At 36.8% G+C, this 27,652-nt stretch overlaps 1 protein-coding gene across 2 annotated transcripts in view; it reads left to right on the plus strand.

Moving 5' to 3' along the window:
* The window catches only part of smo (smoothened, frizzled class receptor), a 153,399-nt gene that overhangs the window by 18,849 nt on the left and 106,898 nt on the right, over positions 1-27,652 (plus strand). For both annotated transcript variants that reach the window (XM_090411074.1, XM_090411075.1), the window contains 2 exons: positions 16,458-16,667; positions 24,220-24,392. In XM_090411074.1, coding sequence (XP_090267200.1) covers positions 16,458-16,667; positions 24,220-24,392 — 383 coding nt within the window. The remainder of the gene's footprint in view (positions 1-16,457; positions 16,668-24,219; positions 24,393-27,652) is intronic.

Here is a 27,652-nt window from a genome sequence, read left to right on the forward strand (position 1 = left end):
GGAAGTTAAAGAGGCAGTGAAGGAAAAGAAGAAAGCATATCAAAAGTTCCTGGCAAATAAGTCAGCTTTTACTCTTACAGAATACAGAAACAAATGTAAGAGAGCTAAACAGTGTGTAAAACTAGCTAAACAAAAGTCATGGGAGGACTTTGTCAAGAATATAGAAAATAAATATCAAGAAGGTGGCAAAATATTCTGGAGGTTGTTGAAGAAGCTTAGGAATGGAGGAAAGTGTGCTGTAAAAGGAGTTAGAGATGATAAAGGTGAAATGAAAACAGGAGAAAACGATATCCTTGAAGCATGGAGTACTTACTTTGAAAATTTGCTAAATGAAACAAGCAGTGATGACAGCACAGTGATAAAAAACACTGACCAGGCATGCAGTCAGGAATACATATCCATACTTGAAGTAGAAAAAGCCATCAAAGGCTTGAAATGTGAAAAGGCAGCATTAGTAGATGATATTCGACCAGAAATGCTGAAGTATGGTGGTATAAAAGTCTTACAGTGGCTGCACTGCATAGTTCAGAAAGCCTGGACAGAGGGACGAATTCCCGATGATTGGAGTAGAGCTCTCATAGTACCCATATATAAAAAGGGAAATAAAACTGAATGTGAGAATTACAGAGGTATTTCCCTACTGAGTGTTCCTAGCAAGATCTATGCAAGTATACTTGAGAAACGGTTGAGAAGAATTGTGGAAGAAAAGCTTGGTGAAGAACAAGCTGGATTCAGGCCAAATAGGGGCTGTCAGGATCAGATCTTCACTTTACGACAAATAGTCGAGAAATCATGGGAATACAACAAAGATCTGTATTTAAGTTTTGTCGATTTGGAAAAGGCATATGACAAGGTGCCAAGAGAGAAGCTATTCAATATGCTGCAGTTATATGGTGTCAATGGGGCATTATATCAAGCAATACTTTGTCTTTATTTGAGTTGTAAGTCAGCAGTTAGAAGTACAGGAAGATAGTTTAATGTTAAATCTGGTGTGAGACAAGGATGTACATTATCCCCTCTGTTATTCATTATCTATATGGATCACATTATGAAGGAAAGTGGTATTAAACTTGATATCAAAATTGGAGATGTTAATGTCAGCTCTTTGCTTTATGCGGATGATGTTATACTTTTAAATAAATCCGCTACAAGTCTGCAAGATTCTCTGACTAAATTGAATAGCTGTTGTAATAGATATGGTATGAAGGTCAGCAATAAAAAGACAAAGACAATGAAAATAGGCAGAATCATTGAAAATGTCAACTGTGTTGTGAATGGAGAACCTGTGGAACAAGTAAAACATTTCAGCTACTTAGGCACAATTTTTACTGAAGATGGTAAATTAAATATAGAAATAGACAACAGAATCAGCAAAGCTGGTATGGTGGGAAGTCAATTGAATAAATTCATATGGAATAAGAAAGAAATTAGTTGGAACACTAAATTAGCTGTATACAAGACAGTGTTCAAACCAGTTTTAACTTATGGATCTGAGAGCTGGGCCAGAAGTAAAACACTTGACCAAAGACTAGAGACCGCAGATATGAGAGTCCTGAGAAAGATTAGAGGCGTGAACAGATGGCATCAATGGCAATATCATATTAAAAATGAGGATATTAGGAAAGAACTTGACATTGTCAGCATCCAGGAATGTGTTAGCAGAGCTAATCTCAGGTGGTATGGTCACTTAAAGAGAATGGGAGAGGAAAGATTAGCAAAACAAGTGTTCTCTGCCAGGTTGGCAGGAAAACGACCCAGAGGAAGACCAAGATATAGGTGGATTGATACAGTACAAAGTGCCTTAGACGATAGAAATATAAGATCTGATAATGTTGAAGTTTTGACAAGTAACAGACTTGGAGGAAAATTGTAGATAGGAAGTTAGTAATGATGTAATTTTTTCATGTAGTACTGTCATATCCCGTACACCCCTTGAGGGTACATGGCAGGAATTTGATGATGATCCCTTTAAGAAAAAAATCAATAGGTTTCTTCTTTCTGAAGCCTCATCTGCACCTGACACATGGCACTGATGTGCTATTGGTTCATGTACCCGTTGTATGTGGGGTATAAATATTTAAAAAAAAAAAATTGCATGCACTTGCTAATCATCATCTCTATCTTCTTGCATACTAGCACTTTTACTTGCTTGTTTACCAGAATCTATCTTGTCATTCATACCATCACTTGTGCTTGCTTGTGTACTGTTCATTAACACTATCTTATCTTGTATGCTAATACTTGCATTTTCTTGATTACTATCATTTGCACTATCTTGCACATCAGCAATCACACTTGCTTGTTTATCATACTCATTGTCTTGCTAATTTGCTAGTAATCAAAACTTGTTTCTCTCCACATACTTTCATATTCTGTGGGCTGACATTAACAAAAAAAGAAGAAGTTCGTTTTAATATTGTACTTTCTACAAACAAATTTGCTCTTTATTTTCTCTTTCATGCTCTTAACGCATTCGTGCCAAGCAATGTGTAAACTGCTGGCGGGAACTTGCTTTAGTGTATGCAAGCTGCTTCTGCATTGAGTGATCGCATTTTCACAATGCTTATACGGTGTGTTACTTAATTTTTTTTTGATAGAATTTTATTTGTGAAATTAGCATTTGTGCAGTGTCTGGATGATATTGAACATCTCAAATGTGATTCAAACTGATTTCAAGTTATATATTTTGCTTTACATAAATTGAGCACTTCCTGTATCCAATGGCTGTATTATAAATGTTTAGTGCTACAATAAATCTTTTTGTTTGCATGCATGCATGCAGCATAGTCTGTGGAAGGGGAGTGGTTTTCCAGTTGTCTATAATTACACTAATTGTTGCTAAATATAGTACATGAATGTTAAATGTCTCTGTATATTGTATTTAGTGATGTCTTTCGAGGTTGGAAAGTTTTTCATGTTATAGGAACATTTTTATTCCAGTATTCGAAAACAACAGACATAGTAAAACTTTATCTATTCCTGAACAAAAATGAATACTTCTGTATAAGAAGTATTAATTTATATATATATATATATATATATTTATTTATTTATTTATTATTATTATTATTATTTATTTTGTTCATCTACAACAAAATACCAGCATATGTAAGATATCTATTATTAAGAGAGAAAAGCCACTGGGGAAAAAAAAAAAGTAATGAATGTAGGATTCCTGAAAGCTTGAAAAATTCCAAATTTATCAAATATTATGTATCTTATTACTGCATAAATGTATACTGATCATCAGTAAACAAAAGAAAATTCTTAGAAAATGAAGTGAAATATAAATAAAACAGAGAAATAGATACACATAACAAGCACAACAAATTTTACAAAATGATTTGCTGTTCTCAAATGTGTAGAAAGGCTTATGTGTTCATCGTACATGTTGTTTAATTTTGATGGTATATATATCAGAACACAGAATTATAAGTGAATAATTATTTATTGACTTATTGCTGATATTTCACACTCTTATGCCCTATTGTATATAGCATAAATAGTCCCACATACAAACTGGCTAGACTAGCCACTCTCAAATTGTCAAAAATTCTGCCCACCTAAAAGTTTTAGAACACCATACCTTAAAAAGCTTAGATTTAATGGCAAGCTTTGATATCATCTCACTATTCACAATTGTACCACTAACTGAAACCCTAATCTGCTAAAGTCACACTTTCCCCCTGATATATTTGAACTATTTAAATTCACAATACATGCAGGATATTTCACATGGAAAGGGAAAATATACAAACAATTAGTTGGGACAGCTATGGGTCCAATCCTTAGCCAACTTCTACATAGAACACCTGGAAAAACTAGCTATCAATAGAGCCACTCTCAAACCAACACTTTGACTACTCTATGTTGACGATGTGCTTGCTATTTGGCCACATGGCCCAGGCACATTGGATACATTCTTAGCGCATTTAAATAGCCAACATCCAAAAATCCACTTTACAATGGAACTGGAAGCTAATAACTGTCTGCCTTTCCTGGATACACTAATCACACATCTTTCAGATGGTTCCTTGTCATTCTCAGTTTTTAGAAAACCCATACATACAGGGAGATATTTCCACAAACAATCACACCATCACCCATCTCAACAGTATGGTATCTTAAAAACGTTAACCCACAGAGCGAGAGCAATCTATTCCAATGACAACCCTCTTGCTGCTGAACTGGCTGACTTACACCACACCTTCTTGGCCAATGGCTATAATCCCCATAAGATAAACAAAATGCTAAATGCTCCTAAGAAACCCTTCCCACTATCCACCACAGAGAACTACAACAAAACAGTCACCATCCCATACATTAAAGACACATTGGAAAAGATATCTAGAATTCTCAATAAACATCAACTACACACTTTATTCAGACCGTGTGTCAAATTAGCAACTCTCATCCGTTCACTCAAGGACAGCATCCCTCCTTTATCACATCCAGGAGTTACAAAGTACCCTGCTTGTGTGATCAAGCCTACTATGGTCAGACAGGAAGAACTGTGGACATCCGCATCAGTGAACATAAAAGATGCATCTGGCACTATTACTATGGCAAGTCGGGCCTAGCAGACCATGCTTTAGATACTCCTGCACACAGGATTAACTGGAAGAAAACAAAAGTTCTGCACAGAAGCTTTTACGAGTCAGAGAGATTGTTCTTAGAAGCAATGGACGCCTTAAAACATACTCCGAATCTCAACAAATATGGCTGTATAAATTTGCCTAAGATTTGGGAGACAGTCATCTTAAGACATAACTAGTATCTGCTTTCTCTCTCTGTTTTTTTTTTTTTAGGACTTTAGTCTTTGTGTTTTATTTTATTTTATTTTATTTTATTTATTTATTTTTTAGATAGAGGGCACCAAATTAGGACTTTAGTCTTTGTGTTGTTGCTACAATTTTGTTAAACTAGTTCCTTTGTTACACCATGTTGTTGTAGTCTTGTGTACTATGACAAACTGTGTTTTTGTACTCTGAAGATGCTGATTATAACACCAGCGAAATATCAGCAATAAGTCAATAAATAATCATTTACTTATAATTTTGTGTTCTGATATATACCATCAAAATTAAACAACAGATTTGCTGTTTATCAACCCACTTGTTTTTCTGCATGACACCTAAATGAATCACTTGATCAACATTATTAGTTCATTGGATTAGCCACTTCCACTGTAGTTCTTTATTGAACTACCAAATGTATAAATCAACTGTTTATTATTGGGTTAGTTATGTATACTTTGCAAATGAATCTTTTCCATCTTTTTTTTTATTATTATTTTTTTAATTTCACTATCATAAATTCACTTATGCATGTCTAGAATTTATAGGATCACATGCTATTCACTCCACCTAGCAACTTACAGAACATACCTCACAAAACTGGCAAACAAATTATTAATAATTTCTTTGCCAGTAATGAAAGTATTTCTACTCCCACTTGCTCTTTCCTTTACATTTCACATTATCACATGGCTTATTAATGATGTTTCACATATTTACTCCTTTGAATAATTCAGATATGCCAACCAAATATAGCATTATCTTTCATTATTGCTTTTTTAATGAGATTATAAAAAGAGTAGAAGGCAAGAGGACTACAATTGCCCCAACAGGAATGTGTGAATAATTTATACACTTCTCTCTCAAGCATATATATACTGTGCTCCTGATGTCAAACCATTAAAAATCAATACCACATAATCTATTTGATTTATTGGTACTATCTATTAGTACCCTATGTAATGATTAGTGATTTAACACTCCTTGCATTAACAACACATTCTGGTAATGCATTCCATTCACTGAAAATTCTCTATGTAAAAAATCTACTTCTCACAACTCTCTTCACCACACACATAACTTCCAGGAAGGACCTCTAGTTTTTCCCTTCTTTCCCTCTACTCTTTTTATAATCTCATCAAGATTAATCCGATAAAATTCTCTCACTAACTTAAATGTCTCTATAATATCACCTCTTTTCCTCCTATCCACCAAACTCTGCAATTCACATTTGTTCAACCTCTCTCCATTGCCAACAGTCCAAAGTCCTGATATTGTCTTAGTCACTTGCCTCTGGACCCTCTCCAATGTCTTCATTGGAGAGGGTCCAGAGTACTCTAACATGTAATGATATGGAAGTGGTTGCACCATCATATAAAGCAGTGGTCAGACCAACTACACTTGGACTATTGTTTGAATTTGGTCACCTAGTTTTCAGTGTGACCAAATTCAAACACAATAGTCTAAGTGTAGTTGGTCTGACCACTGCTTTATATGATGGCACAACCACTTCCATATCGCTACATGTTAGAGTACTTCTTATCATAGCAGCACTACGATGTGCAGCCTTTGCAACACTAGCAGTATGCCCTCTAAACTTCAGTCTACTGTCAACCATCATCCCCAAATCTCTAATCTCATTCACTTCCTGCAGTACAGCAATGTCAATATAGTACATAGTCTTATATTTCTGCACTCAAAAGTGCAACACTGCTTTGTCCAAGTAAAAAATCTATTCAAATCTTCCTGAAGAGAATTAACATCAGCAGTGTACTTATAATTCTTCCCAACTTTTCATCATCAGCAAACAACTGAAGATCCCCAGTCAGTCCACATGATATATTGTTTACAAACAAGTTAAACAGCAAGGCCCAAGAACAGAACCCTGTGCACATGCCACTGGTTACCCTCCTTTTTTGTGACACTGCTCCATCATACACAACTTGCTGGTATCATTCAGAGAGCCAATCTCCCAACTATCTATTCCCAACCTCTGCAGCTTGTACACCAACTTATCATGTGGTAATCTATCAAAAGCTTTTGCAAAGTCCAAGGATATCACTATATATGATTCTCCATTGTCTAACACATCCATTACTGTATCATAAAATGCAAGTAAATTGCTAAAAACAGGACCTACCCTTTACAGATCCATGCTGACCATTATAAAGCATGCTTTGTCCTTCAATCCAATCCTGTATTCTGTTCCTAATCAATCTCTCCAACACCTTGATTACAATCGCAGTTATACAGAGTGGCCTATAATTGGAAACTTCTGTCTTAGAACCATTCTTGTGGAGTGGTACTATTTTGCCTTCTTTCCACTCCTTAGGATCTTTACCTACTGCAAGACTTTTATTAAATAACCAGGTGAAGGGGATAGCCGACTGTGGTACACATTCCTTCCTTAAGAATACGTGGTGATATATCATCCATTCCCACACCCTTATTAAGATCTAACCCAACCAACACCTGATACACCTCTGATTCTTTCACTTCCAAACGTATGGAAAGGCTTATATGTTTGTCGTATATGTTGATTAATTTTGATGGTATAGATTAGAACACAGGCTGATAAGAAAATAACTGTTTATTAACTAATTGCTAGTATTCTATCCAGCATCTTCAGAGCACAAAAAACAGTTTGTCACAGTACTCAAGACAACAACAATCTGGTGCAACAATGGGACTAGTTTGAACAATTGTAACTTACTACACAAAGACTAAAGTCCTAATTAGACACATCTATGCTGAAAAAAAAAAAACACAGAACAAGCAGGTATTAGTTAGGTCTTAAGATGACTGTGTCCCAAATCTTTGGCATATTTACAAGTCAGAGAGATTGTTCTTGATTCCAAGAACAATCTCTCTGACTTGTAAAGGCTTCTGTGTAGCACTTTTGTTTTTTTCCAATTGATCCTGCACGCAGGGGGTATCCAGAGCACGGTCTTCTAGACCCAACTTGCCTTAGTGATAGTGCCGGATGTATTTTTTATGTTCACTGAGGCAGATGTCCACAGTTCTTCCTGTCTGTCCGTAGTAAGCTCGATAACAGGGCACTTCTTTGTGATAAAGAAGAGATGCTGTCCTTGGATAAACGGATGACAATTGCCAATTTGACATACGGTTTAAATACAGTGCATAGTTGATGTTTATTGAGCATGCTAGATATATTTTCAGATGTGCCTTTAATCTATAGGATGGCGACTGTTTTGTTGTTGTCCTGTGTGGTAGACAGGGGAATTTTTTTTTTTTTCTGACATCACATCCTTTTCAGACAACCAAGTTTCACTTATTCCAGCTATCTCCTTTGGGCATACTAACTCAATCATTGCAACAAACTCATCTCTCTTGTTTCGAATACTTCTTACATTTGTTTACAAACAACAATCCCTATGTCTTTGAGACCATTCTACCAGCATTAACATTCTTTATCCTGGCTGCTATACCACACCTCTCTCTTTGGTCTGATCACTCCTGTTTCCCTGATGCTGACTCTGATTTCCATTTCCACCTGTCTCATCCTCACTTTTATGCATTCCGTCATCTTGTGCTGCTGCAACCACATCTTCAACTTCATATCTATACTCCTCTTGTCATATAGTCCATTTAGTTGTGCTATCCTGCTTTACAAATAGACTCTGATCATTTATTACATTAACTTCTTGACTCTGTACATTCTCAGAAAACAATAGCCTTTCTAAATGTCCAACACCAAACCCATTCAAATGCAGTCCATCAACTTTAAACCGTTCCAACTGTCTTTCAAATTCTCTCCACAGATTCATAAACTGTGAACCTCCCTTTGCTTCACACAACTCAGCCATCTTGCTATTTCATTATCTCTGCTCTCCTTCTTAATTCACTGTTGTCATATCTGAGCAACATGCTAACAACTTTTCCAACTTTCTAACTTTAACAACACTTTATTAAAACACTTAAGGAATAGAACAACGTAGTTAAGGATATAAATTAAATTAAACTTTAATAAATATTTTCCGCTATTTCGGCAACGTCACGTTGCTATTTACAAAAAAGTTATGTGCACGTAGGCACTGCAACACAGAAACTGGGAATGAAGAGATGAAGCTATTGTTCTCCTAACAGTCCTGATGGTGCCCTCTAGCGGGCTAAGTAGGTGTTCTTGGCCGTTGGGCTGAAAGTCTGCAGATGTAGGCCTCCCAAATTTGGGGCAGTCGCATACAACCAAATTTGTTGAGGTTTGGAGAATTTCTTAGGGCTGAGGCTGATTCCATAAAGAGTCTTTCAAATTTGTATTTGCTACGGTGTATCACTGTAGCTTTCTTCCACCGTATTCTGTGGCGTGTATCCAGAGCATGGTCCGCAAGCCCAGAATGACTGTATTTGTGAAAACGGATGTAGTCCTTGTGTTCCGAAATTCTGATATTCGCTGTCCTGCCTGTTTGGCCAAAGTAAGACAGTTTACAACTGCAAGGGACCTGGTAAACACCAGGTAGGTCTAGGGGAAGTGGTTGGTCTTTAGTGGAGCGGATAAGGGATGCCAATTTTCTGTAAGGTTTGTAACAGGAGGTCAGGTCATGTTTTTTTAAGATTTTGGTAATCTTTTCCGAGGTGCCTCGGATGTAAGGAATGGTGATGGATTTAGAGTAATCCTTGTTGTGTGTGTGTGTGTGTGGGGGGGGGGATCTGTGGTTTGTAGGTTCTAATATTTTTTGGATTATTTTTGGGGGGGGGGTAGCCATTGGCTGAGAAAGTGTTGAGGATGTGATTTAGTTCAGTGTTTAGGGCCAAGTCGTTTGAACAGATTAGTTTAGCCCTGTTGTATAGTGTTTTCACTACTCCATATTGTTGTGAGGAGGGGGGGAGAGGGGATTGTTGGTGAATGTATCTGCCTGTATGGGTGGGTTTTCTGTAAACTGAGAAAACCAAGGATCCATTAGGCTGGCGGGTGACTAGTGTGTCTAGGAAAGGGAGGCTGTTGTTTTCCTCTTTTTCCTGGAAAAAGAGGAAAACAACAGCCTCCCTTTCCTAGACACACTAGTCACCCGCCAGCCTAATGGATCCTTGGTTTTCTCAGTTTACAGAAAACCCACCCATACAGGCAGATACATTCACCAACAATCCCCTCTCCCCCCCTCCTCACAACAATATGGAGTAGTGAAAACACTATACAACAGGGCTAAACTAATCTGTTCAAACGACTTGGCCCTAAACACTGAACTAAATCACATCCTCAACACTTTCTCAGCCAATGGCTACCCCCCCCCCAAAAATAATCCAAAAAATATTAGAACCTACAAACCACAGATCCCCCCCCCCCCCACACACACACACACAACAAGGATTACTCTAAATCCATCACCATTCCTTACATCCGAGGCACCTCGGAAAAGATTACCAAAATCTTAAAAAAACATGACCTGACCTCCTGTTACAAACCTTACAGAAAATTGGCATCCCTTATCCGCTCCACTAAAGACCAACCACTTCCCCTAGACCTACCTGGTGTTTACCAGGTCCCTTGCAGTTGTAAACTGTCTTACTTTGGCCAAACAGGCAGGACAGCGAATATCAGAATTTCGGAACACAAGGACTACATCCGTTTTCACAAATACAGTCATTCTGGGCTTGCGGACCATGCTCTGGATACACGCCACAGAATACGGTGGAAGAAAGCTACAGTGATACACCGTAGCAAATACAAATTTGAAAGACTCTTTATGGAATCAGCCTCAGCCCTAAGAAATTCTCCAAACCTCAACAAATTTGGTTGTATGCGACTGCCCCAAATTTGGGAGGCCTACATCTGCAGACCTTCAGCCCAACGGCCAAGAACACCTACTTAGCCCGCTAGAGGGCACCATCAGGACTGTTAGGAGAACAATAGCTTCATCTCTTCATTCCCAGTTTCTGTGTTGCAGTGCCTACGTGCACGTAACTTTTTTGTAAGTTCCTTTAGAAAATGGCAACGTGATGTTGCTGAAATATTGGAAAATATTTATTAAAGTTTAATTTAATTTATATCCTTAACTACGTTGTTCTATTCCTTAAGTGTTTTAATAATGCATAACCAACGTATAGGCCTGTCTACGAGATTTAACAACACTATTCTTCTTTACCTGCCACAACTTCCTCAAGTCTATATCAACATTCTTCCCCCCCCCCCCCCCCCAAACAAAGTCATTTGTGCCCACTACTACCTCTAAATTTTGCACCTGGTCTTTCCTTTTCTGCAATGCATCAGTTATTTGCTTCGTTGTTCAGGAAAGCATGTTTTGTGCACTTTATTAGTCATAAATAATCATTTATACAAAAAAGTCATTTATACAATGCTATACTACTATCCTTTGGCTCTTTCTTTGTAATACTAAGTTCCTCAAATTATAATAACAGAATTAACTCATGCAAAATATTATTTATTAGTAGAATTTTTGCCTGAGTATCACAGGCATCTTCAGTACATGTAAAAAGCTAATTAAACAATAACTGACAATTCCAAAAGGCACCACCTAAGTAACCAATGTAAGATTCTTTAACGATACTTGTGACATAAAGATTAGAAATATATACACATTTACACAAGAATAACATTTAATTTGCCAAATATTTCGGTCTGAATATTACAGACCATCTTCAGTGGCTACCTAGGAATAGTTTTAAAAAACAAGGTGGAATATGAACAATTGATCATGCACAGAACAAGCCATGTTATCATATCACTCTAAGTATTAGAAGAGTAAACATTTTTAAAGTCATAATTAAAGATATTAATTCAGAAATTCATAATAATCTTAAATAACATGAGACTAATATAGGAAATTTATATTAAAAAAAAAAATTAATGTGTTATCCTGATTAAACTTTCCCAAATTTTGATATAGATATACAGTCATTACGATTCAAGTTAGGATGTTGAAGCAAGGCTTCCACACTTTCTTTAAATAAACGTTCAAATCCATGCTGAGCTAATCCAGATTTCTCGGGTTTGTTGTGTTGAATTGATGATTGATGCTCTTGTATTCTTTTTTTTATAGAACATCCAGTTTGTCCAAAGTAGGAAAGATTACATTTACAAGCAACTTGATACACATCAGGTAAAGACAAGGTTGAGCGTTTATCTTTAGATGAAGGAAAATGGGTGGATAATTAATAGGTGTATAAGTCGCTGTTAAATATCAATTTCAGCTGCTTGGATTCATGTGTGCGTTCTTTCGGTCATTACCCAACTCTCATGACCATAGATGATGATGGGAACATAGACGGTATTGAAAACAGCCAGCTTTGCCTTCTGGCTTAACTCCTGCTTCAATACTACCGAACGGCCAAGCTCCCGCAATATTGAGCTTGCTAAGCCAATTCGAGTATCTGGCTCTACGTTCCATTTTCCATCATTCGTGAATATGGACCCAAGGTATTTAAACTTCTCCACCTGCCTCATTGGGACTCCACTTACATGTAGAGTGCACTAGGATGATTGTCTTGAGACCACAAATGTTTCAGTTTTGGCCACACTGATCTTCATTCCGGCATCTGCACAAACAGCTACAAACCTATCCAGGGTCCACTGGAGGTCATCTGACATCCAATGCTATATCTTTCAATTCTGACACACTCACTGCTTTGGCTGTGCCTATCAATCCAGTCCATAAATATTATGAAAAGGAGGGGTGACAGAACACACCCTTGGCAGAGGCCAACGGAGACTGTGAAAGGTTCAGACTTTGTGCTGTTTACCCTGACACAAAACTCTGGGCATTCATACAGGGACTTGATGGCAGCTAATAGTTAACCATCCACTCCATACTCCTGTACTACTTGCCAAAGCTTATCCCAAGGAACCTGGTCATATGCCTTCTCAATGTCCACAAAACATGTGTAGACATTCTTGGCATATTCCCAAGATTTCTCAAAGACTTGCCTTAAATTGATGATTTGGTCAGTTGTGCTTCTACCAGGACAAAAGCCACATTGTTCTTCCTAGAACTTTGACTCAACTGTGCTCCTGCACCGTCTTTCCAAGCACCTAGCATACGCTTTCCCAGGCAGACTGAGCAGAGAGATGCCACGATAGTTACTGCAATCCTTCTGGTCTCCCTTCTTGAAGACTGGTATTATTATGCCTGTCTGCCATTGCTTTGATGCTCGCCCAGATATCCAAGCCGCCTGACACACTCAAGTCAGCCAGAGAACACCGTCTCGATTTAAGGCTTTTAGCATTTCGGACCGAATTTCATCATCGCCAGCAGCCTTGCCCAATTTTAGCGATTTTATTGCTAAATGGACCTCTTCTGCTGTGAGACTAGTCATTACCCCGATCTGCACCTCTTGGATGTCCACAACTGCTGGGCCATCCAGGTTAAGAAGGCTCTCAAAGTATTCCCTCCAACTGTGGAGGATAGATTTTTAACAACTTCTCAGTTGTTAAAAATGCACCATCAGAGGCCTTAATTGCCCTTGCTGTGCACGATTTCCTCCCTCGAAGGCGACGGATGGTCTGCCAGAATACTTTGTTTGTATTTGCATAGGATGAGTCTAATCTTTCTCCAAAGGATTCCCAAGTCTTCTGCTTGCTGTCTTTACTGCTTCAGCAGCTGCTTTTTGTCGATCAGCATTCTGCAAACGCATCTCAGGTGACCTGACCCTAAGCCATGTTAGGTAGGACTCCTTTTTTGCCTGGACAGTTTTTTTGGACTTCTTGGTTCCATGAAGGTATCCTTTTCTCACTGCCTGTTGCCACGCTGAGTCGCTTTCTGCCACAGCATGAGAGTGCAGAGGCAGTGACAGCTGTTCTGAACGGCTTCCACTACTCCTCAACATCTGCAGTTTGCTTGGGAATCTCTTTGAACCTGGAGGAAATGTCATTTGCAAAATTCTTCCTCACAGCCTCATTTTCCAATGCCTCCCATTTCACATGATATAGCTGCTTAGGCCTACCAGCGTTGATGGTAGCATCTGGTTTCTGAAGCTGTAGAGTGCAGACAGCAAGGTGGTGGTCAGTTGACAGTTCTGCCCCTCTCCTCACACGAACGTCCAACACTGAGGAAAATAGGTCTGCTGAGACTATAAAAAAGTCAATTAGAGACTTTTGTCCAAGTGTATCCCTGTACCAGGTATACTTATGGACTTCTTGGTGCTGAAAGAAGGTATTCATTATGGACAAGCTGTTAGTACAGCAGAAGTCCAATAATTTCAACCCATTTGCATTAAGGTCAGGGGTGTTGTTCCTCCCAACCACACCCCTCCATGTCTAGTCATCTGTTCCAACATGTGAATTGAAGTCGCCCATTAGCAGGACTGATTCCATGTCTGCCACCCTCTCTCAAAAGCAGCATCTGCTTCCTCTAGGAAGGCAGTGTATTCTGACTCCAGATTATGGAGTCAGAATACTCTGCATAGGCTTGCACCACAGCCAAATCATAGTTTTTCATCTGAAGCTTTAACACACATACCTGTCCCCCCAATGGGAACCGCTCAGCAACACAGTCTGACAGCTGGGGGCTTGCGAGTATCCTCACACCTGCCTGAGCAGACATTGTCGGGCTCACACCAGAGTAGTAGAGCTTCCAACCCTTATTCAGGTTGAAAGTTCCAGAGCCTCTTAGTCGAAGAAAGCCCGACTAAGTCTAGCCAGTAGTGCTTGGCTTCCTCAACCAATTCCAACTCCTTCCCTGTCAGAGAGAAGATGTTTCAGTTGCCTAAAGCCTTAGTCTGGTGCCGTTGTCATTGCCATTTCCGTCCTTTTGCAGAACCATTTCTTTGCGCTGCCCCTAAACACCTCCCCAAATGGGTAGTGGGCCCATTGATGGAGTTTCCTCTAGCAGAGTGCTGAGGAGTGGTGTCTAAGGGAGAATGTATGTGACTGACTTGTAGAGCATGCCATTAACACTAGACATAGAGTTCATTGGAACAAAACAAAAGTCCTTCACAAAAGTTGGTTCCTCATGAAACGGCTTTTATAAAGAAACATGTGTAACTTTACTTCACTCTCCTAACTTAAACAGATCCGATGGTTTATGTCTATCCCCTTTGTGGGAGATAGTACTTTTTAGATCGGCTAATCTTTCCTAACTTTTTTTTAATTTGTGTGTATATATATATATATATATTATTTATTTATTTATGTATTTTTTTTTTAAATAAGTTAGGAAATTTAATGACCTTTTTTAGTTTTCTTACATTGGCTGCTTAGGTGGCACTTTTTAGAATTGTCAGTTATTGTTTGATTAGCTTTTTACATGTACTGAAGATGCCTATGATACTCAGGTGAAAATTCTACTAATCAGTAATATTTTCCGTGAGTTAATTCCATTATTATAATTTTAAGTAATATGTCTACTCACGGTATTTCCTTACTGAATCACTAACTTCCTCCTCATTCTCATCAGCTACTCTTCTTTAGATGTTTAATATCCTCTTCCAGATGTTTCATTTCACTTTTCATTTTCACTAACTCTTGCCTAAGCTCTTTTACTACAGTCCTGATGCTTGCTCTCATTTCTAATCACTCTAATTTATCAAGACACTTCGCATACATTAATGCTTTCCTTCTTCTCGTTTACCCAAACACTCCACAAATCTTTCACCATTTTTGGAGCATGCATATAGCAATTTTTGCACTGCTTCCACTGTGAAAAATCCAAGGCACAAACTTCCGTCCTTCGTACGGAAGCCTTCCATGCTGCGGACATGTGTTTCTTTATGAACGCCCTTTTCAGAAGCAGTACAAACAAACAAGTAGCAAAACACAATATAAACAACAAAAAGGTTTAACAAGTGAAGTTAGGACAAATGTCTTTCACTCAACTGAAAAAAAAAAATGCAGCTCGTTTTATGTGTTTTTTTTTTTTTTTGCTCACTTTGTAATTCATCAGGTTGTTGGCAGATAATTATTATACTACCAACTAAATCTTTCTCGTTTGTCCTAAAATAAGTTCTGGCTAATCAACATTAATAGCAATTCCTTAACATTATCTTTCCCTTCCCTTATTTGAATAAATCATGCTTGAAAAGAAATTATATTCTGATTTGAATCCTACCATGGTTATGAATGTTTGTAATTGGCTTTAGGTGAGAGTTGTTCATTGCCTGGTGTGAGACCATCACCTTGCTTAATGAAAGCCTGAAGCAACTTGAAGAAAGTTTCTTGTTTGATCTGTAGAGTAAGGTTTCCATATTTGTAAAAATAAATAAAAATATAAAAAATAAGATTAAATTAATAAAAATGGGGAGGGATAATTTTAGTCCATTAATGTATATTAGCACCATCAGTACATGGTACTAATGTACTGTAGGTTTGCTAATTTTCTTTAGTAAAATCATATAAAAAAAGTTTGCAGGTAAAATATCTTCATGATTGAGCTATTTATCTTTTGACTATGTACATTATTGTGCATTATGGGAAGGATAACTACCACTACCCAGACTGGTTCAACCTTTATTCAGGTTAAGAAAAAGCCACTATGACCTACAACATGTTTGATGTCTTTTTATTTCAGTTAGTGCTCCACATTTTAGGAATGTATCCCGGGCACTAACTGAAGTATTACTCTATATAGAGATGTTATGTTTGAATAAACAGATGACATAGAAAGTAAGCACTACCTGGGTTGTGACCTTTTGTTTTATTGCCTTGTGTTTTTAAGTTTCAAAACAAAAATGATTTGCATTTTTATCTTTCAGAATGCTCTTCAAGAGATAAAGTTCAATACTACTGCACGTTGTGTTTATCCTTTGATAGAAACAGACAGTCCTCAGAGCTGGTATGAAGGAGTAGAAGGTTGTGGACTGCAGTGCCAAAATCCTTTATTTACTTCTGAAGAACACAAGAGTGTACATAATTTTATACTTACTTCTGGTTTGGCATGTTTGACTTGCAATATATTCACTGTGGTAAGATACACATTTTCTTATAAGTTATACATATCTGGTTGAAGTAACATTTATGTGTATTGAAAGCTGTAGATAGTGTTATATTAGAAATATTCATGAAAGTTGTCTTTGTATTAACTTTGTAATGTTATGTTCTTCATATTAAAGTACATGATGAATTTGTGTGTGTAGAGTGTATTTCAAAAATAAATTCAGTTCTTCAACCATAGTTTCTCTTATCACTTGCAAGGATCTGGATTTGGGGACTCCAAATCTTGCAGTATTTGCTTGTTTGGTGGGCTGACCTGGGTTTGAATCCCATCTGAAATAAAACCAACCTTTAAGGACTTTGTAATGACATGAACAAATCATCCACCCAGCAGACATACAGTTTGATAATGGACATAAAATACTGGACTCAGCCCTTGTTGCTTTGTTTCTAATTACAACAAATTCAAGTCTCCTGAAAAAAAAAAAAAAAAAAAGTATTTTTTTAGCCATCCCAAAGCCTGTTATCTGAGATGATATATTGACTACTTTTTATTGCCTGGAAGCATGACATTTCTGATTTAAATAACTTTAATTTTTCTCATAAAAGCACATTACCCTTTCTTGATGGCAACTTGCCTTCTTATTTCTTGATTTCTGGTCTTAAAAACATCAGAGAAGGGATTCACATTAGATGTTTACCATAAGCCCACTCACCCTGGACATTATCTTCATTCCTCATCTCTTCACTATCTATCATAAAAAATAGGCATCGTTCACACCTTAAAAAACATACAATCTCCATCTTCAGAGATGGGGATAGACAGAAAAAAGAGTTTGTTTCTATTTAGCAATTTGTCCTGAACTGTATTCAACAAAAACTGTTCAAAAAATGCTACTTTCAAATCCTCCTCCATTACCAAATCTTGACATTCATCACAGATTCCATTTCAGTCCCTTACGTCAGTAATCTATCCATTAAAATTAATTGCCAATCTCTTTAAAACTCATAGCATCAGGGTGACCTTTACTATAAGCAGCCTTCTTCATTATCCCAAAAGACAGTAACATAAACATCCAGTGGTCTACAGACTTCCTTGGTCTTCCGTACACATCAGACTTGAAGAAGATTTGAAGTAAAAAAAAAAAAAGGGAATTTCATTTTAGCAATGTGTCTTATAACAGATGGTTAAAATCAGGGCTGGCTTACTACTCTTCACTCACATGTCACAATACTGAAAAAGACAAAAGCCTCTATACCATATCTGGAAGAAAACTTTCTTGCTCATCAGATTTAAAGAATAGCGTACTGTCGTTCATTCACATAGTTTTCTCAACAGAAACCATGGCTGTGTCCTAAGACATATTTGGGAATCATTGATTAGATTGCTTAACATATCTTTTCAGCTAATCATCTCCAAACAGTTCTAGAAAACAGATGGTGTGCACCACACTTTACTAGCTTCTCATGCATTGATTGTTAATATTATAAAGTTCCCACAGTTTTTTATGATAATTTGTATTTTTCTAATTATCCTCATGTTTATTTACCTACTTTGAAGAAACTATACGACCTTGGTGAAATTAGTCAGTGTTTCTTTGTATGTTTTTTTGTTAATGATCATTAGTAGACACAAAGTTTACATTTATAAAAATGCAATGGTTTACATACTAGCACCCTCCCCCATACTTGCATGTGAAAATATAACCATTTTTGTATGATATTTTAATGTTATATAAAATTTCATGTAGCATGCATATTTGCTTGTTACATGAAAGCATACATTAGATGTATGCTTTCATGTAGCAAGCATACATGAAAGCATACATCTAATGTATGCTTTCATGTATGCTTGAAAGCATACATTGCCACTTTGCCAAGTGGGTAATGTATCTGCTCTCCTACCAGCATGTTGCAGATTCAAATCCCTATGGGCGTTGATGTTTGTAATTTTCCATAGGTGGAAGATGAATTTCATTTCTTGGTGAAATCCCTGTTTATTGGTGGAGAAGTGGCTTGAAAAAAGTTAAATGTGTGATTTGTAGAGCAGTGTTTCTGGACTAGATGCAAAAATAAAACTACAAAATACATTTGGGGCTCCATATTTGCAGATTCATGTTTTCACATTGGTTTCAAAATCATACATCTTCGGTCTCACAGTGAGCATCATCTGAATAGGACAACCTGTTACTTGCTACTTGTGTTTTGATTGTTACTGTGCTGTGAATATCCATAGTTTCTGAATGAAGTGCATCCAGTGACAGACAAATCTAAAAGGGCCAAGAAAGTGATTACTTTGAATAAGAAAGTGCACATTCTAGAGAAATGTTAGGAAGGACTCGCATACACAGCTGTCAGCAGCACATTTGATATCAATGGAAGTACTGCACCATACATAGAGAAACAGTAAAGTGAGATCAGAGAGGCAGTGCATCGTGGGGGAATTCTTACTGTTAAATTCCCTGTATATACAGTGTTGTTAAAAATGGAGAATAGAGATAAACTTGCATGTGAACATGATTATGATTTCTTCTGGGATGATTGTAATCCTAGTGTTTAGGCTTATACGTTGATTTTCCTGCATTTTAAAATTATTTACTTATTATCCTATATTTTGCTAATAAAGTCAAATTTCTGCTAAGGCCCTGGTTCTTTTCAACAGATTTAAGCAGCAAACTCCCTGTTGTATCAACACAGCAAAAACCATTTTCCCAACCAGCAGAGGTTGGTTCCAGAAATTCAAGAGGCTTAATTCACTCTGTAATATAGATTTTACAGGTGAGTCTGCTTGCTGATCATGAGGCTGCTAAAGCCTACCCTGCACAACTCAAGAAATTTATCAAGGATAAGGGATATAAACCTGAACAGGTTTTCAATGCCATTATTCTTCCAGAATAATGCCGAATGAGATAACATTATTCTGGAAGAAGATGCCCCCAGTGAATCTATATAGCCAATGAACAGAAGAAAGCTCTGGAATAAGGTAGCATGAGATCAGGTTACACTGCTAGTTTCCAGCAGTGTTTGCAGCACTGGACAACAAAGAACCTCTTCTGAACTGGTTTTACCACTGCCTCATCCCTGAAGTCAAGGAATACCTGGAGGAAAAGGGGCTTCCATTTAATATCCTTGTGCTGGACAGCACCTCAGGACACACTCAAGTGATGCACAAAACATCTGCAAATGGAGATGTAAATATGATCTTTCTATCCCCCAACACTCCTTTATCCTGAGGTCTTTAATGCCAACTACAGATGTGTGGACCATGGGCCAAATCATTGAGACCATAGACAGCTATGACAACCTCAACATTATTCAGTTTTGGAAGAAAATTAACTTCACCACAGCTCTCTTCCCAATAAAACATGTTTGTATGTGCATGTTGGAAGAACTTGTGGTTTAAAGTTGTGCATGACTTCTGTCCAGATAAAGTACAAACCATTCCAGATGAACAGTGCAAGAAAACCATCACTGAATAAATAAGTTGGCCAGCAGAATGGTGGGTGGGGGAGTGAGTTTCAAAGACTTGGAGGATGACTACATCAACGATTTAATTAATGGAATGGCAACAACACTAATGGATAATGTACACAAGAAGCTTGTTTGTTCCAACTATGAGAATGAGGCTGAGGAAGAACTACATGAAGAGTGTGGAAAACCTAGCACAAATAATGCATGATGCTGCTGCTTGGGTTTATATGTTAAAGATACCAAGAAATTTTATACAGGTATCCCCTAATTAATACGATTAATTAATCCCTCGATATTACCCCGCATATCAAAATTGTATTAATCAAATGTAATAATCAATGGTAAAAATTACAATTTGTCCATGATCGATTCCTGTATTAATAATTCATTTTATATGGTATTCTTTTAGGAAAGATAAAAACTGAATGCAAAGTAAGTGTTTAATAAATGCTCGTAACTACATTAGTTACTGCAATTTTTTATCTTAAGCGATTCTAATCTGTGAAATATTCCATCCAGTTCTTTGATTGCTATCTCCTTTGCAACCTCATCTTCACATTCTATTTGTTCATTGTCTTCATATGTGCATTGTTGTTCAATTTCAAGAAGATAATTGTCACTGAAATCTTTTGAATTTGAATCCAATAATTCTTTAACATCTTCTGCATCAACACCATCAAAACCAAGGTCTTTACCAATTGCAGTGATTCTTCAAACCACATTGTTCACAGGATTTTGAAAACCACCAAAGACATTAGCGCATTCTGCAAAAGATTTTTCCAAACAGTTCTCATGCAGCTAGAAGACACTTGCTCCCCTGAATTATGAATGTTTTCAGTTGCATGTTTAATGTTAAAAGTTTTCAAAAATTCTTGGAGCCTAATCACATTTTCTCCCATTGTTGTTTCTACTATCTTTGAGAATGTCTTTTTAAGAAAATAGGCTTTGAAAGTTGCAGTGATGCCCATGTCCAGAGTATTTGGTGGAATTTTGGTAAATTTAAAGGTGCTTTAATTAAAACTCTTGCCACCTATATAAAGGAATTATCGCAATTAATTTTGCTGTGTTAATCAAATCCCACGTTAAGCAAGGGATACCTGTACTTGGTTTTAATCCTTTTCCCAAGGAAGCAAAACAGTTTTGCGCATGAAATATTTTCATGTCTGAACTACTACTTCTATATAGACACTAATGACTTCATATCATTTGCCTTAGTATGTATCCATAATGCAAAACATATCCCTTTCAGACATGTATAAGGCTATGCATAATTGGAAGGGCCACTACCCAGACTGGTTTCGACCTTCATTGAGGTCTCATCAGTAGAAGTCAGACCCAGGAGAGAGATACCAAGATTGAAGTAATGCAGAAGTTACATATATCTCGTATACAAGTAGCCAAAAGGTGCTTGACATTATTAATAAAAATCTCTGGATGAGAGAAAGATGTTGAAAGTTTTTTACCTTGGGTTTATTATACATCAAAGATACCAAGAAAATTTGTACTTGGTTTTAATCCCTTTCCCATATCACTTGCCTTAGTATGTATCCTATAATGCAAAACACATCCCCTTTTGGATGTGCTTTGCTTCGTAAGATAATGTATAGTATAAGGTCTGGGTAGTGTCCCTTTCCAGTTTTGACCTTTATTGAAGTCTCATCAGTGGGAGCCGGATCCACTGATGAGACACTCATCAATGAGAGAAAAGGATTAAAAACCAAGTATAAAATTTCTTGGTGTCTTTAACGTATAATAAATCCAGGGTATAAAACTTTCAATATCATTCTCCCATCCAGAGATCTTTATTAATAAGGCCAATCACCTTTTGCTTCTTGTATATGAGATATATATTACTTCGACCTTGGTATCTCTCCCAGTCTGGCTCCCACTGATGAGTGAGACCTTAGTAAAGGTCAAAACCAGTTTGGGTAGTGGTTGTTCCGATTATGCATAGCATTATACAGGAAATCTTGCTTAACATGAATTCGATATGCACGATAATCAGCACGGTTGAGTGAAATGATACTATTTCCTGCTTCTTTAAGCAAGTGATTAATCAGTTAACACAATTTTTTACGTTATGCAAAATTTTTCGTCTGCAGTAAGCAGAAAAGCTGGAATTCATTAAGAGACATGAAAGTGGTGCTAGTAATACAATGATTGTGTGAGACCTGGGATACAGCGAGTCTACAGTTTGGACTATATTAAATAAGAGCAAAGAATACAAAGAACAAGGAAAAATTGCTACTGCTTTTTTAAGCATGCAGATCACCCAAAATAGAACATGGGTCGTGTTCTATCACTCTGAATTGAGGATTATAACCAAAAAAAGATACCTCTTAGTACAAGGAATATTTTTACCTCATTGAAAGAGAACAAATTTCAAGAGGAATGTGAAAGTTTTACTGCAAATTTAGGATGGTTTGATCTTTTAAAAATCGAACTGGACTGTATAACATAAAAAATAACTGGGGAATCTGTTAGTGTTGATAAAGATTCTGCAGTCAAGTTTCTGAAGAATTGCAAAGCATAATTCAGGAGGGTGATTATGACGATCGGCAAATATTCAACATTGACGAATTTGATCTTTTTTGGAATCGTATGCCAACAAAAACTTTCCAAGCTAACACTGAAGCATCTCAGCCAGGATACAAAGTATCTAAAGATTGTCTTACAGTTTTATTAGGAGTCAATGCAGAAGGCGATTTTAAACTGAAGCCTATGTTAGTTTATCATGTGCAAAATCCAAGATCTAACATTATTGAAGAAATTAGCACAATTGGAAAAGAACTTGGATTTAAAACTGGATAATGAAGCTAACAAAAGAACTTGAGCTAGTTTTCAATCATATTGAGTATCCTAAGAAAATTTTGTTTAATGCTGATCCTGATATGGAAGAAAGCTTCGAAGTCTGCTGAAATCTTGATAAAGCGATCACCAACTAAATTGCGTAATAAGATGAAAAAGTCGAGCACGATTCAATCAGGTTTACTTAATTTTTTTGTAAAAAGTAGCTCAATCAAATGTTTAGACATTAAGTAAAAATTTAAGCAATTGATTTTTATTAACTTTGATGATTTTATCCTCTAATATAGCTTATACTTTATGCTAACTGATGGATGAATTATAAGCATTCCTATTGTTTATTGTATTTGCTTAATATGATTTCGCTTAGCATGCATTAATTGATGGATTAATTAATCGTGTTAAATGAGGTTTTCCAAAATGGAATGTACTTTACATTATGGGATACATACTAAGGGATATTATGGGATAAAATAATTTTTTGTTATTATACAGATCAGCTCACCAAGTTTTTATGAAGGTTAGTAAAGTTCATTGTGGGCATCTTTTGTAACTTGACAGATGTCAAAACGATACTCGAACTCTTGCCAAATGTTTTCCAGCATCTGAGGCATTATTAGAGCAACTACTGCAATGATACACTGTTTGAAATTGTCCAAATCTTGAACTTTTCTCTGATACGCACAGTCTTTAATCAAGCCCCCATGCAACAAATCCAATGGAGTAATATCTGGAAATCTAGGCTGCCAAGCAGTTAAGCCTTTTCCACCGATCCAACATACAAGTGACCATGACAAAAAAATCTTGGAGAGATTTCCTATTGACTGTGTGCTTTAGTTTGAGAAAATATAATGAGTGGTTCTCGCATTATAAGCCATTATTTTTGGAAAACTCTAGCCCAGATACCCTGTATTAAATGCAAATAAAGGAGAAGATGCAGGAGATAATTTGCTTTCTTCATAGTTAGGTTTAAGGAAATGAATACAGCAGAGAGGAACAATAAAATACAAGATTATATGTGCACTTTTATCTTGCAGATATGTTAATATACGTTATTATTTTGGGTACATTCATGAAAAAAAAAGACTTGTTGTTTGCTCTTGCACTCTTTTTCAGCATTGATCCCAGGTAAACAATGCAGTTTACCTGGGATCAATGCAATTGCAAAAAACTGCATTGCAAAAAACTTTAGCAACTTAATTAATATATACATTACTTAATTAATATATACATTTTCTGTCTTTTATATGGCTTAATACTTTCCTATTTGGAATAATCCTGACTAACATGTTTTTTATTTTCTTGCAGTTAACATTTCTTATTGATTGGAAGAGTGCTAACAAATATCCATCCCTCATTATCTTTTACATCAATGGTTGTTTTGTTGTTGCTGGTATAGGGTGGTTAGCCCAATTTATACCTGGTGCTAGAAAAGATATTGTGTGTCACCAAGATGGAACTATTAGACAAGGCCAGCCAAGGTGATATAGCTAGCTATCTTATCCTGCTTATTAATCTTCTTGTCCTCCTAGACATTTCGCTACATTTAGAAGACTACCAGATAGAATTATTATACATTCTGAAAATTACTTCGAAATTAACAGATTACTTGAAAAAAATGCAATCTAAATATCATGCTGAAATTGACATAAAGTTCATTTTAGTATATTATACGTGACAAGAAATTACATTTTTCTTTCCATCCATATTTTATTCTAGCATAGGTAAACCAAAATTCACTCATGATGCATCTTTATTGATGTCCATATGTCAGTGGCATTAAAAATTTCTTCTTGAAAATGGAGTTTCATGTTGAACTTTTCAAGTGGATTGAGAGCGATGTTGAAAGTGAGAATGAAAGTAAAAACACAGAGCGAGAGAAAGGTTTAACAGGGGTGGGGGATTAAGAGTTAGTTGCAATGAGAGAGATTGCATGGTTGCTCGGAGCGATACATAGGGCGAAGCGGCAGCTGGACCGATCGCATCAGCTGACGGAAAGAAGCAAATGTGTGATAAGAAAAATAAGAGTATGATTGGAAGTGTAAGAAAAATGAAGGAGCGAGTGTTGTACGGTGATTCATTAGTAAGAGGTGTAATAGGTGAGAGTTTAAAGATACCAAGTTATTTTAAATATATAAAGCTGTTTTTATATACAGGTTTATAAAAAAAAATTTTTTTTTTTTACTCCATTTCCCAAGTAAGCAAACAGACAAAAAAAAAAAAAAAAAAACTTTCTAGATGAGAGTTTGACAAAATCGTACTTACTGGATTGCAAAAATTAAGGATATAAGTGAGTCTATTAGAGTGTAAAAGTAGAGGATGAAAGAAATGATAGTAGTGGTAGCCATGCAGGCTAAAGAGAATCCCAAACAGTTTTTTCAATATGTTGCAAGTAAAAGAAAAATAGGAACGAATGATTTAAAAGGAGAAAAAATTGCTACGAGAGAGGACTTGAAGGAATTACTAGAGGTAGCAAAAGAAAAAAGTGAGAGAGTTAAGATAGTAAGTCTGTTATATCAGAGAAGAGTTGAGGAGGAGGGCCAGAATTGCAATCTATTCGCAGGTTATGCAGGAGGAGTGGTGTGGGGTGAGTTTGATGGGTGAAAGGATTTATACAAGATGGATGGTTTGCATCTGAATGGATTTGGTGTGCTGAGACTGGAAAAAGTGTTGTTGAATGAAGTGAAAGTGGATGTGCGGAATCAGGGAAACTAGAGTTATTAAGGGGGGGGGGGATATGCAGACATCAGGGAGGCAGTTGAGTGTAAGAATGTGTATAATATGCCCGAGCTAGTACGAAGGACAACAAATCAGAATGGAATAGTTAGTATTAGGCATCATGATAGGGGTGGGACTAACGGACTTCTGCATTTCATGTATACTAATGACAGGAGTATTAGGAACAAGAAGGAAGAATTTTTGGCCTTGGTTGGCTCTTCCTGGCCACAGGTTATTGGCATTAGTGAAACATGGTTGACAGAAGATGATATAGCTAGTGGGATAGAATGTGAAGGGTATAGTGTGTTCAGGAGGGACAGAGAGAATAAAATGGGGGGAAGAGTGTTATTGATGATAGCTGATGAACTGCAACCAAGGAGAATGGAAGTTGAACTGCAGGATAGAGAAAAGAGCACATTTGAGGCTATTTTGTGTGAGATTGAGACTAGCAGAACAAAATATACAGTTGGGTGCTGCTATAGAATCTCCACCATCTATTCCATCACCATGTGATGGAATAGATGGTGGAGATAGTATGCATAAGCAAATAGATGCAATGAGTGGAAGGAGGGTAATTATTATTTATAGGGGATTTCAACTATGGTAACATTCATTGGAAGGAGGAGAGAACACATGGGAGGAATGAATTGGATTTTATGCAGTTATTAAGGGATAACTATCTAAGACAGCATGTAATGGAAAACACTAGGGATTCGAGAATGATTGCATCCGAGAATTGCAATCTGATCTAGTAATTGTATCTGAGAATTTGACTGTAATGAATATGACCATATTGCCACCAATTGGTGAGAGTGATCATAAGGTCTTGACCTGGGAAGTGGTTAAATGTGTTTAATTTTCAATTAAGACAGGCTACATGTGGAATTGCCGGGCTGGTAAGCAATCTCCTAATGACAAGCTTAGGAGAATGCTTGGTTCAGTGCCATGGCATGTAAAACTGCAAGGGCTGGATGTCGATAGTGCATGGGTGGTGGTTAAAGAGCGTTTGCAGGAGGTAATGGCTGACTGTATACCTAGAGTCTGAATAGCAAATCAAGTAGGGGTTAAGTGGATGAATAACACCATTAAGCTTGAGCTGCAAAAATAGAAACAACTATGGAGGGAATTTAAGGAGAAAGGTGACTGCAGGCACATGAACGGTATAAAGCGCAGGCCAGAAGGGTAATGAGTGTGGTAAGAAAAGCAAAAGTGGATTATGAAAGGGAATTAGCCATGCAAGCTAAAGAGAATCCCAATATGATTTCTTGACAATGTTATGATTCCAATTCAGAAATTTATAATTAGAAACCTAGTATTTCCATGAAACTTTTGACTTTTCTTCTGTTTACTTGGAAGTCACACACTAACCTGCAAAATGATTTTTATAATTTTCGTTCCATGTTATTTTATCAGTATATAATTTATGCATTTTCTGTTGAAAGTTTTTACCCTTGGTTATAAGTATGACTACTTGTAACCAAGTGTAAAACTTGTATATAGAAGCTAATGATTTCACATAATTGCCTTAATATACCATAATGCTAAGTGCATGCCCTGTCAGATGTGTACCTAGTGGAACGTGCCCTATTATGGGATTGAAATCTTCCATTATTAAAAAATAATCATTTGGGTTATTTTATCCTTTATTTTTGGTAAATCTGTATATAATGATAGTCTGGAAGGTACGACTTATGTGTAATCTTAGTTCTAGAATTCTCTCGCTCCAGTATTTGCACAGATCTGGTCACCTGCTTTCCAGGGTGCTGCAAGAACAGTGGGGGCATGCAAAGGAGAGTATTGAAGATTATATCAGGATTATGGAAGGTGGATTATGAGGGGGGGGGGAGAGAGAGATTGAGAATTTGTGGACTGCAGGTGATAGCAGATACTAACAGACAGTAGAAAGAGTGATATGATAAAGACCTACGAACTTCTGAAAGGATCATCCTACAGGATACCAGTAGATAGAATTTTTCATTTTATGGAGGAGAGAGACAGAGAGAGAGCATCCATGGAAGTTGAG

Source organism: Typopeltis vanoorti, chromosome 21 (genome assembly GCF_054136105.1).
Source record: "Typopeltis vanoorti isolate ZY-2024b chromosome 21, IOZ_Tvanoo_1.0, whole genome shotgun sequence".
In the NCBI taxonomy this organism is placed as follows: Eukaryota; Metazoa; Arthropoda; class Arachnida; order Uropygi; family Thelyphonidae; genus Typopeltis; species Typopeltis vanoorti.